General features: G+C 39.5%; 1 protein-coding gene across 1 annotated transcript; it reads left to right on the forward strand.

Annotated features, from left to right (window-relative positions):
• Positions 1 to 2,232: 2,232 nt before the first annotated feature.
• shox2 (shox homeobox 2) lies at positions 2,233 to 9,599 on the forward strand. The gene is made up of 5 exons (XM_061682037.1): positions 2,233 to 2,503; positions 3,622 to 3,833; positions 6,131 to 6,188; positions 6,738 to 6,826; positions 9,306 to 9,599. The coding sequence occupies exons 1-5, from the start codon at positions 2,233 to 2,235 to the stop codon at positions 9,597 to 9,599; spliced, it is 924 nt and encodes a 307-aa protein (XP_061538021.1).
• The last annotated feature ends 3,811 nt before the right edge of the window (positions 9,600 to 13,410 follow it).

The raw sequence follows: 13,410 nt of genomic DNA on the forward strand, positions 1-13,410 counted from the left end.
GTAATTTGCATACCACTACAAGGAACTATATATATATATGTGTGTGTGTGTGTGTGTGTGTGTCTGTGTGTCTGTGTGTCTGTGTGTGTGCTTGCGTGTGTGTGTGTGTGTGTGCGCATACAACATATTTTATTCACTATTTGCTATGACACTGTTTTTTTATTAACACATTGTTTCCTTATCTTCTAGTTTGAAATATTATGTTGTACAGTACTGCCCTTCTCATGAGTCACCAGTTAATTGAAACATGCATTTATAGTTCAAACAGGAGTAGAGTATTTATATATCAAAAGCAAGCATTTCTCTCCACCTGCACATTTACAGCCTTGAGCTCATTTACAGGAGGTCATCGTCGTCATCCGCCAAAAAATATAAACACATTAGGTGAGAGTGTTTTCTACAAAGTGCATATTATTCCATAACACGATTTGGCTGCAACAAATTAATTCAGGGATTGGTGGGTGTTACAAAGATAAACAGGATGCTCATCACCTCAATTAGGCATGCAATGCTGCTTTGGGCTGCAGCATTGCAGGAATAACAGTAATTAATGCCTAAAGGTTCACACACTGAAACGTCGTTAATATTTAATCTGTCGGAATTATTATCATCACGGCGTGGAAATTGAGATACATATAGATTATCAATAAACACGCCTCATTTCGCATCACTTTTATTTAAAAAGAAATCCCTGCTCTTTTCTCTTAATTGCTCTCATTGTTTATTTACAATTATAGGCCATAATAATTCCAGCGGTAATTAGCGAGCCCATTGGCAACGAATACTAGCAGAGAGGACGACGCGTTAATTGAACGATTAGCTGCTATTTAACACTAAAAGCATGCCTTTGAAAGGCCCGCTGAGGATTCATATTAAATGATATAGTTTGAGCAGTGATCATTCAGAACGTTGCATTTGAAAATTTGAAGCAAACAGTGGGTTTCACGAACTCAATTCAATATGAGATATATAAATGTAACATAACAGAAATGTAAGGAGTTATGAAATAAGAATAGATCATATACCATTCATTCATTTATTCGGGGGGGGGGGTATATATATAAAATCTTGAATTAGACAAACATTGTAATTAGATGCAATAAACTGCAATAACCTCAACAATTGGAAATCAAAACTTACTAAAACTAAAGCATGCGTTGCATAACATAACGTATACACTTAATGTGAGCATAAACTCATGATGTGGATTTATGAAAACAAACACTATGTATGATTTAAAAAATAATAATACTTTGATGATAAATGGCAGTAAACATCATGCTGGGTCCATTTTGGGCCCTGAGCCTCAGATTGGTAAACTTTTGAACAAGATGAATGTTAATGCATGTATCTTAATTTATTTTCAATTATTTTTTTTATTTTTTTTTGTGAACATGTGCCATATAACCCATCCCAAAAATAGGAATATGTGCAAAAAAAATGCTAATAAAGATCCACTGACTGAGTCGTCCATTGTTTTTTTACCAACATGTGATATTGATCTGAGATGAGGAGGCTCTCGCTTGTCATTTTCACATATTTGTAAGCCACTCCCCTGCAGAGAGCGAGATGGAGAGGGAGGGAAAGAGAGAGAAGAGGAGAAGAGAGAGGAGAGAGAGAGAGAGATTCATTGCATTCTCTCGGGTGTTTAAAAAGTAACTCAGGACAATAGCAGCGAATGAGCTCTTAATTAAATTAATTAGTCCTTCTTGTCAATCTTGGATTAATGGCCATTAGCTGCAGCTGTGGTGGTGCTTAATGTTTTTTTTTTTTTTTTTTTTTAACTCAGGGTAGATGAGGGAGGAAGAAAGGAGGGAGGGAGGGAGTGTGCGTGTGTGTGGGGGGGGGGGGCGTTGGGGGTTGGGTGGGGACGGGGTGCTCATCCCGGCATCCTGAGGGGAGGTAATTTGCACGGATCAAGGGGGCAAGGCGCCGCAAAGTATAAATAGTGACTTCAATCGAGGATCACCAGCAGGTTCCCCAACTCCGCTATACCAAAGGAGGGAGAAATTGGCCGAGGAAAACGCTGCATCTTTATGTCCCATTTTCGGGCGCCTTCCCAGAGAGTTGGCAGCGGCATCACCTCGTCTCGTTTTCAAGGGGCCGCACGCACCATTGATGTCTTAAGCTGCCGTGGAGCAAAGGGAGAGACGGCGAAGTCTGCCTGGCTGATTTTCCTTCCTTGAGAGGAAGAAAAATAAAATACAAAAAATAAAAAACCGAGAGTGTGTGATGGAAGAGCTCACCGCCTTCGTGTCGAAGTCTTTCGAGCACAAAGTCAAGGAGAAGAAGGAGGTGATCACCTACCGGGAGGTGCTGGAGACCGGTGCGGCGCGAGCGGCCGGCCGCGGCGGCGGCGGGGAGGAATCCGTAGCCCCGGAGCCCGGGAGCCGGGAGGAGGCGGCGGTCGTAGCCCGGAACGCGACGCTCTCGCCGGGCAGGGAGACGGACATGCTCGGCCCGGAGAGGACCAGAGACGCCGGTAGCCCCAAACTCATTGACGGTAAGTGTCGATAGATGGATCCGCTTGGAGGAATAGTCTATAAGGCTACAGAAACGTGCTCAATTGAGTTGCAACTATTTTACTTGCTGCTTGATTATCACATTTTGAGGAGAGCAATTCGAGTGCAACGTTGGTGCACCAAAACTATTTTTAAAGCAAGTATTTGTGCATTAAAAATTATGCTTGTAGATACTTTTAAAGTTGATTTAATGATCGTCATGAACATTTTGAGGGGTTTCTTTTTCATCACACGTTTGTTGAGAAATTATGAATGGAATCACTCAGTGCATTTAAAAAAATGTATTTCCAGCAGTTTTATTTATTTTTATTTTTTTTAATACTGCACTATTAAAGTACTGAATATGGTGTGCATTTGTGGCTGCACAGGTGGATGATCGCAGTACAAGCTGGCCACTGTGTTGTTCGTTGTTTAATACGTGCAGTGTGAGGCACGGTTATTTGCTAAAATTATCAAGACAGTTTGTGTGCGAGTAATATATATATATAATTATCATACATGGTGTCCCCAAAGTCTCTTTGCAAATTAAAAAACATATTTATTTTTTTTAAATTATTTCGTTCTAGTCATTTGCCTATGTAAATAATATTCAGTGTAAAATTTCACTATTATTTTTTTTTTGGTCTACATGTACAAAAATATGTATAGCAAAAATGTAATTTACTGGGCGTGATTTAAAAAAAAACATGAAAATGTAGGAACACGTTTTTGTTTTTTTTCTTTTGTTTTTTTTTTGCATTTGAAGCGGCGTGCCTTGTGAAAGGAGGCCGCGACGGACTGCGTGTTTTCCCGGTTGGATCATACACACGCACGTACGCACGCATGCACACAGCATAGCCCCAGCAGTGGAGCACACACGATGGCTTGCATATTTATAAGCACTTAATAATTAAAGAGCTTTATGTAGCTCGACAAAACATCCGGGCTGTGATCCGCTTTTTGAGGTTTGGGGAGGGGAGATCTCTGGTTCACTTTGCATTGCTTTCATTCCCCCCCCCCCCCCCCCCCATTGAGGCCATGGATGCACCTTCATGTAATAAAGTGTGAAAACCCGCAATTCATGTGGTTCCACTCCCGGTCTTTTTTTTTTTTTTTTAAGGCACTACGGATGTGAAGGAGAGGAAAGAGGAGTCCGGAAAGGTCATGGAGGACGAAGCGCAGACCAAAATCAAGCAGAGGAGAAGTCGGACTAACTTCACGCTGGAGCAGCTCAACGAACTGGAGAGGCTCTTCGACGAGACCCACTACCCCGACGCCTTCATGCGGGAGGAGCTGAGCCAGAGGCTGGGGCTGTCCGAGGCCCGGGTGCAGGTCAGAAACCACCTTCTTCCCCCATCATGCTAATTTCAACACTGTGACCACCCAATGGAAAAATAATAGAAATTGAGAGCAGCAAAGAAATGAAATAGTGGATATAATAGATAGACAGCTAGACAGACAGACAAATAGACAGATAGATCATTTTATTCATCCACTGTCCCAGAGTCTTCACAATAAAAACACAACAAAAGGTAGAGGCATACCGAATCACTTTGACTTAATAAAGATGTGACAAATGTTCAACATAGTTCTTCAATTTAATTGAATCTTAAAGACATTAAAATATATTCTAACTAGTAAATACATATTATATAGACAAGTCGTTTCGACATGTGGAATATAATAATATAAAAACAATGATAACAAAAATAAGGAAGAGAAATAAATGGACATGATATATAATTTTTTTTTAAAACTACAAAGTGGCATGTTGACATAATTTATCTCATATTTAGTTTTAAATTATTCAGTTTTTAATCAATGCTTAAAAAAAGATAGATATTTGTTATATGGAAAACTCAAGAATAGAAACATAATGGTTAAATGAATAATATAAAATGAATATTACATTTTCAAAATCGTAACACGAATGCGTTATATATATTAATTAATAATAAGTTACTCTGTCTGTTTAATGGGCTAAGAAAAAAAGGCACCCAAATGATGTAATAAATGTACTGTAAAAACTGACTATAATTTTGTTTTAAATATAACAAATACAAAATAATAATACTATGCTGTTTTTAAATAAATGATTATTACTTAGCTTTAAATTATCTTAACCAATAACAATTATCTTAACCAATTTCTGGGGGCAAGAAAGCATGGGACACAAATATTGAAATGATCATGAACAAAGAAAATAATTGACATTTTCTTTTACATCTTAATGAGCATTCAGTAATTTATGGATTTACCAACCACATATTCACTTTAAGTATCTATGATCTTATTTATTTTTTTTTGCTAACGTGATTTTAATTCAATTTCAGATATACTGTATTGTCAAACGTTGCCATATTTGTCCGTTCTAATAAAAATATATTGATTTCTTCGCTCGTTTCGATCTATCTTTTTCCTCTCCGTGCAATGCTGTTATTCAATTAATGCGCGAACGATTTCACTTGGGGGCTGTGTTAATGTCACGAGAGTGCGCATGCTTTTAATCCTCACCATCCACAGCGGGTGCAGGGTAAAGAAGGCGCGTGCGTGCGGACGTACACGCGTGCGCGTGTACGCGTATATAACGTGTTGTTGTTACCGTGAGGGCCCACGAGCAAAAAGACCATCTGGGTAGAAAGAAACCCAGTAAGGTTTGGGTGTCTAGAGAGAGAGAGGGGGGAGGGGGGGGGGTCTTCAGACGTGTCAAGAGACAATTAATAAGAAACATTTCTGATTATGAAAAATAAATAAATGTATTAGTAATAAATATGGTTAATAGAATTATTTTTTCGAGGTTTCTCTCCCCCACTATAGAATCTCTTCCACTTTACTGAGGGATTTGCATACATTAATTTCTTTTATTTGCAAGACAGAATCGCCACCAGCACGTCTGCTATATACAAAAAAAAAAAAAAAAACATCAAAAAAAAAACATCCGAGCACTTTCACAGCTTTATTTTCTATTTCTTCCTGCCTCGATTGATTGTTTTGCTTTTATCACTGCAATAAATTAGACGTGGAGCGCGAACAAAATGCTCCATAAATGAAATCCGCCAACAGCCAAATCGATGATATTTTCTATCATGACAATACACGCCACGTTGCATTTGGGCTAACTTAACCAAATGTGCTATTTCGCAATGTAATTTGTGTTTAAGTGTTTTCTCCCCCCCCCCCCCCCCCCCCCCCGCCCCCACACAATCGTTTGGCATGCAGTAATTAATGTTAGCGGTCATTTAATAGAGGAAAGCGCTGCAATAAGAGGAGAAGACGAAAAAGGCAAAGCATCATCATGGCTGCCACTCGATAGCGCAAAGTCCATTCAAAGTCTGCAGGGACACTCAAGTACAGAAAGATGACACCAGCGCTGACAAGGTTATTTATTACAACCCAAACGCCCTGCAACATCTCAACAATTTGCCTGAATAAGGGGGTTGATTTTTAATTTTTTTTATTTGCTTTTTGCCGTGCGTATTCCCACGCTTTGCAGCAATGCCTCATGATTTAAATGGTTTTTAATATTTCACTCCTCTGGGGTATTTTTGGAATCATCTCCTTTGCTTGTTGTCACTTTAAAAGAGATTAGATCCCCCACAAATAAGATGAATTCATGTGTGCCCTCGCAGGTTTGGTTCCAGAACAGAAGAGCCAAATGCAGGAAGCAGGAGAACCAGTTACATAAAGGTACATGGACACTAAGACTTAGAAATGTGAAGTTTAATGCTATGTCATTGACATATGCGCCATCAATAATGAATGATGAAGGACACAACAGACATGCATTTATATATATATATATATATATATATATATATATATATATATATATATATATAAGATGACTACTTTGCAGGTTTGGTGAGCAAGATAATACCTTACAAGTTCTCCAACTTTTACACTAAGTACCACCCCCCCAAAAAAATGCTTAGTACCATAATCAACATTAAAATACAGTTGCGTAGTAGTTAGAGGTTTTATTCCTAAGTCTTATGCCCCGTTTGCACATTAACACTGCTCTTAAAGGAACAAAAGCCTGTACTTCAATAATGATTTGATTAAAATTGATTGCAGATAAAAGGTGAAGAAAAATGTATATACACACACATGAACAAGCAGTTATTATCTGCCCCATTCTATTTCAGTCCTTATTTTGGATTGAATTCACCACTAAATGATCAACTATTTGTGGATTTTCCTTCTATGAGGCTCTCATCTCATTATTCCTTTCTCCAGGAGTCCTGATCGGAGCAGCGAATCAGTTCGAGGCTTGTCGCGTGGCACCATATGTCAACGTGGGAGCTTTACGAATGCCATTCCAACAGGCAAGTGTCTCTTTAAAGGTGTCCTCATACACTAGTCCTGAGATGCTGTCTTGGCACATCCAGGCCAAATGCAAAATGCTAAAGCCTGATTGTGGCACACTGTGCCGACACAGCAAGGCCTCTCATTGACATAGTGCATAGTGCTGTGTATTTTAATCCCTTTTTTTTTTCTTTTTTACCTGCAACTTGGAAAAAAACCCAAAAAAACACTACAACTCATTCAATTATACTTGGAAAGACATCTATTGTTATTGATGTGACTGTAGACCTATATGGAACAGTGTGCTGAGGGCATAGCATGATAAAATGTGTATGTTTAAGCTTCACTCTGAGCAAATGTAAATGTGTAGTCCCATAAGGTTGACTTGAGGATAGATTTTTGCATTATTGACGTCAATGAAGAAAAAAACAGAAATTACAGTTAGTGGTGTAAAGTGGAAATTTTGGTCCCATTACACAAAGGTGTATTGTTTTTGTTTAAAGAGATATTCCAAGTGTATAGATGGCTGCAGTATTTTGAAAAACATGCTATTTACTGTCCATGACAGTCTTCAATTGTATGTTCATAACATGGGTGGACAACCTTTTTTCCCCTCATCACCAGGGTCAATTTCTGTTTTTATACAGTTACCAAGGACCTAAATTGATGGAAAAATAGTTATCATTATACAGGGTGTCCCTGAAGTCTGACACAAAGGAAATTGATGGAAATATGACATTCTTGTAAATCTTGCAAAGTGCATTAACCTTTGTATCACAAATGTTATTTGTTAATATTCCAATTGATAAAATGTTGTTGAAAACCGAGTTATCCGATTTCAGTTAAAGGCTGAGCTTGCAAGAAAAAAAAATCACTTTGTCATATTTGTTAAAGCAGTCATTATAATATGACAGTAGTACATGGTAAATATGAGCTGTGGAAAAAATTGGAGCCCTCCCTGGCTCCATCCTGTGCCTCGAATTCTAATTTGATATACAAGAAAGCACCGCGCCCAAGGAAAAACAACTAATCTAACACAGACGGTGTGACTTATAATGTGTCCATCATTTGTCACTCACTCACAGGCACACGTCCAGAGCCTCGTGCTACCTGTTACCTTGTTACCCCAGAAAAGCACCTTGTTTGTTACTAGAACACCAAGGACTTTATTTTCGTAGATAGCGCATCTGCGGTGGGCACAAATGCAGATCCTGGTTTTCGTGCAAGCGCAAGGCTCACTGCGCATGTTTGCAAATTTGACAGACCGGTCTTCGCCAATCTGGGCATTCCGGCACAGCAGAGGGAATGTCCTTGGAGATGCGCCTGGCAGAGTGACAATTTGGTGGCACAAAGTCGATCTAAACTTACGCCTGCTCAGACGACATCTAAGTCCTGGCACAGGCTCGACAACTGGTCTAAAGCAATTTTGATAAATTTGATCATGGCACAGGGATACAGATGCCGAGAGCCGTGGAAATATTTAAGTTGCCAATGGTTATGACCAGCTCATTGTTTAATTAATAAGGGTACCCGCTCACATTGTCTATTGCCCCAACAGGTAGATAAGTGACAATGCTCTACTTAGATACGGATGGCTGCGATTACTCATCGTCTTCTTCTGCACAGACAACGGTGCCATTTTGCTGCATGTTGAGATTGTCAGTTGCACCACATTTAAATGGAATGAGAGGAGCCGCTTTGATTGGCGGCGACTGAAGTCGGCTCTAAAAACTCCCACAGAGGCGCAACCCGCCCACAACCAGATCCGCCGGCCTACACTTGTCTATGAAATTAGCAACACCGATCTAACTGGCCGTTTATGTAAAGAGAGCCCTTACAGTTATTGTTTAATGTTGTCTTTTTGTGAGGCCACATGGCTGTGCCGCAACAAATAAGTGACACCTTGTAACTCTGTCTCTTATTGGTTGTTTTTCTTGGGTGAGGTGGTTTCTTGTATATCAAATTAAGCCACAAGATCGGGCCAGAGACAGCTGATTATTTCACACATCATATATTATTTATCATGTACTGTAAGTCATAATGACTGTTTTAACTAATATCACAAAAAGTATTTTTTTTATTGCAAACTTCCCTTTAATTGTTTTGATAATTATTATTTATTTCCAAGTAATGCATTTTTGTTCATCTATCTATGCCAGCAACGTATAGTGACAGGCAGATTAGAAGATATCAAATGAACCTGCATATCCACTTTTTGTGAGATATTTTTTCGAAAGTAAAATTTTTGCTCAATAAAGGTTGGGAAAAACTGATTCAAAGAATTGGTGCGTTAAATTAGTTTAGTTTATTTTTGACCCGCAAGCCTTAGTTTGCGCACCCCCGGAGCTTACGACATAGCTGTCACGCAATGAGACACTCCCCTATTGATCCTATATAGCCCCCAAAAAATTACAAGGTAAAGTGAATGTCCCATGAGCCATTGCGAACTTAACGCATATTTTCCCCCCTTCTCTCCCCCCTCCTGCGTGCGTCCTGTAGGATAGTCATTGCAACGTGCCGCCCTTCTCCTTTCAGGTGCAAGCGCAGTTACAGCTGGACAGCGCCGTGGCGCATGCGCAGCACCACCTGCACTCGCACTTGGCCGCGCACGCGCCCTACATGATGTTCCCGGCGCCGCCCTTTGGCCTGCCGCTGGCCACGCTTGCCGCTGAGTCGGCGTCGGCCGCGTCCGTGGTGGCCGCCGCCGCAGCCGCCAAGAACACCAGCAAGAACTCTAGCATTGCCGACCTGAGGCTCAAGGCCAAGAAACACGCGGCCGCGCTGGGCCTGTGACGATGACGACGATGACCACCACGACACCGCTCGGGAACGCGCACGCAAGGGGGAATGCCACCACTAGGGGCACGCGAGGACGCTATTTCTGTTTTTCCAATGAAGGACAACTATGAGAATAAAGGCTATTTATGAGATTATGAAAAGTGACTGCCTGATAGCCTATGGGAAGGCATTTTTCTACGCCAAAAAACAAACATGGACGGCCCTTGTGGCAGGAAAAGGAGGAGGAGGAGGATGCAGCTGGCGATACTTTGTCAAACGAGGCGAACCATTCTGCAGTCTGTTTTAACATATTATTATTATTATTATTATTACTTACAGAGGCTGGCCTCGTTATAGCTCAACATGGATCCTCCAAGAAAGGAACAGAGGGGATTCCTGTCCGAAATGTTTGCATGAGTCAACACGCTGACCTATAGGTCCTTTTTTTAATTTGGGTAAAGGTGAAGCCAGACACCACACATGTGAGAACATAATATATGTTTTTGTTTTTGTTTTTTGATATGTGGTGTTGCATCTCCTTTTAAAGGGGATGCTTATGTTATATATATGACCTTATATAACAAAAAATGACTGTAAAAAGTGGTACGGGCACGTGTAAAATATGTTTATACACAAGAAACGTATTATTTTTGGTTCTTTTTTTTGTATTTGACTTCATTTGTAAGCCATGTGCTTACTGTATGTAATGTTTATATATATATATATACATATATACATATATATATATATATATATATATATATATATACATATATATATATATATATATATATATATATATATACATATATATATATATATATATATATATATATATATATAAAACAGTGGCACAGGTTTCTTAAAAAAAAAGAAAGAAAAAAACAATATTCATGACTATACCTTTTCCATCACATGTGAAACGTGAATCCACCTAACCAAAATGTTTCTTTTGTTTTGTTCCTATAATAAATTAACTAAAGGTTCTTTAATGACTTGACGCTTTTATCGGCGCAGCATAGGGAAAGGGACCCTTTGTTCAGAATGTTATTTATTGGTAAAAGAATTGTTTTTTAATAATTCATGACCACGGCGGAAGTCTTTTGATAACGTCACTAGTGACAGGGCTGTTTAGTGAGGAACATTGCTTGTTCCCTTGCCAAAGTCATGCATTATACATGCGTTTTGGTTCTGGAACATTTGGAGAGGCGGACTGATAATTTTCACTAAACAAGAGAACACAACAGGGAGATAACAGATAAAGAGCAGGCAAGTTTGGCCTGTAATTCTTTTTGGTTTATTTTTTTTGGAAACCTTCATTAATTTTGCCCAAGCTGCCAGACACACATCCTGTATAGTGAGTGATTGTTGAATCAGTGGTGGTCAAAAGGGCATGTCTGCCATTTATTTTATAATAATGACTGCAAAACAGAATGGGGGGGGGGGGCTTGTGTGAAAGGTTCATTGACGCCTACGCCTCACAGATTCATTTCCCAACATCTTAATTGCATCTTATTGCACATTGAATAAACACGTGACATGGTCATAAGCAGACAGATCGCCTTACAATCGCCAAATTCCCGCACTGAACAACAGTGTCCTGAGCATTTAATTAATAGCCAACTCATGCTGGGTCTATGTGTGTGTGTTGGCGTTCGCGGGCAGGATCTAGACGCCAAATTTATTGAATTATTGATCAGTTAATGGAGGAGACGGAACTGGGAAACTGAACTGATCGTGGGAGCATGCCCTGTCTTATTTGGGAAGATGCACTCGTGGGCCACACCATTAGGTACACCTTGTATTTATAATTGCAGTTTGCAGTCACAGTTTTGTATCATAAACCCCTCTCATGATAACACTACCACAACCACAGCAAAAGTGAGAATTATCTTATTTTTTGATACACAACTCTTATTTGACTTGATTAAATTGTGCAGTTGTACTTGTTGAAATCATTTGCTTTCTTAGTTGACCATAAAATAATAGAGATATTGAGAGATTAATTTATGGTGGTGCTTATCCACCTCACAGTATTTAGGTTGGGATTTGAATCTGGGTTATGGCCTTCCCGTGTGGCGTTTGCGTGTTCTCCGCGTGCTTGCGTGTTTTTTTTCCCCCAGGTATTCCGGCTTCTTCCCACATTCCAAACATATACTGCTTTGGTTAACTGAAGAATAAATTGTCCATATGTGTGAATGTGAATGTGACTGGTTGTTTATATGTACCCTGTGATTGGCTGGCAGCCAGTCCAGGGCAGAGCTGTAGAAAAGAAAGTGACGATTATTAAGACGACATATGGAACGTGGTGAGTTGCGTTGGCGATTTCACCCTCGTTTTAAAGAAATATAATTTATGTAACAAATAAATCATTATTGATCTGTTTAAAGTAATGATGCTAGATTTAGTTTAATGAATATTTGATTAGGGGTTGTCTTCTGGGATTTACAGGACATGATGCATTGTCCGGCATTAGTGGATCTGCCACACAACAAATTCTGCCCAAAAAAATCCACTTACAAAAGGCCAGAAACGTAACCAAGCTACAGCTAATGCTAAATTGTGTGCTTCATGTAGCCACGAATATCTAAATTAGACAATGATTTTGTTTTACTTACTATTTGGGCAGCACCCTGGTCAAGTGGTAAGCACGTTTGCCTCAGAGTTCTGAGGTTCTGGGTTCAAATCTTTTCTCGAGCCTTCTTGTGTGGAGTTTGCATGTTCTGTGCGTGCCTGACGTTTTCTCTGGGTACTTCGGCTTCCTCCCACATTCCATTAACATTCATGTTAGATTAATTGAAGACTAAATTGTATGATTGTGAATGGTTGTTTGTCTATACATGCCCTGCGATTGGCTGGCGACAAGTACGTACGCCATCTCTCGCCCAAAGTCAGCCAAGCACTACAGAAGATGGATGGATGAAATATATTATTTATTTCTCTAAAGGTAAATTTGTCATTTCATGTATAATGTTGCATGCATCACACCACAGAATGGAGAAGAAATGCACACAACATCCACATGGGATGGCACCCGTCAGATGAGTTTGGGGGGAGGTCAGTGCCTTGCTCATGGGCACATATCATGTAGTCGGGAAGCAGACCAGGCTCTCTCCAACTAATTTCCATTACTAATTGGGGAACCTTTTTTCCAGTCGGGGTCCTTTTCAATAGCCCAAGTGCTATACAGAGGAACCTTAGTTTTGGTGATAAATCCGTTTCCAAAAGTCTGTTTTTGTATTGTACAAAATTGTACGCAAACCAAAGGTATACTTCACATTGGAAATAATGTAAATCCAAATATTCTGTTCCAGACACCAGAAATTATGAAAAAAAAATAAAATACATTTTATGCCGAATAACTATATTTTACAAACAGGAAACAGTGTGGAACAAACAAATGACTAATGAAGTGGACAAATCAACATTTAACATTACCTCATGGCGTATTGAAGACTTGATTTTTGCACTTTGCACTTTCTTGAAATTCTACTGTTTCTCACCTTCTTTATCAATCTCTGAACATATTGTGTAAAACAATTTCAAAAGACGACAAGGTGTATTCCGCAATGCAAGCTTTTATTCATAAATCAAGGCAATACATCTCTCGGTCTGCTCGGCAACACTCGGGCAAATTGGGGGAACATCAGTGTAACACCGTGTCAAAAGACAAGCTTTCAATAAAAAGCATGCAAGTATATTAACCGTTTCACCGTACTGTCTTTGGTCCCATGGTGGTTTATGTATCAGTCGCAAACAAACTATTTTTTACTTTTTTATTGAGTGCAGCTGCTAAATAAGAAACTGTGGGGGCAAGGAAAGTGTG

The sequence above is a fragment of the Phycodurus eques genome, chromosome 7, assembly GCF_024500275.1.
Source record: "Phycodurus eques isolate BA_2022a chromosome 7, UOR_Pequ_1.1, whole genome shotgun sequence".
NCBI classification, from domain to species: Eukaryota; Metazoa; Chordata; class Actinopteri; order Syngnathiformes; family Syngnathidae; genus Phycodurus; species Phycodurus eques.

Bases quoted from the DNA above. Each gene is read 5' to 3' on its own strand.
- shox2 (XM_061682037.1), top strand. From the start codon at position 2,233: ATGGAAGAGCTCACCGCCTTCGTGTCGAAGTCTTTCGAGCACAAAGTC. The intron at 2,504-3,621 runs GTAAGTGTCGAT...TTTTTTTTTAAG, and splicing joins TAGCCCCAAACTCATTGACG to GCACTACGGATGTGAAGGAG. The intron at 6,827-9,305 runs GCAAGTGTCTCT...TGCGTCCTGTAG, and splicing joins TACGAATGCCATTCCAACAG to GATAGTCATTGCAACGTGCC.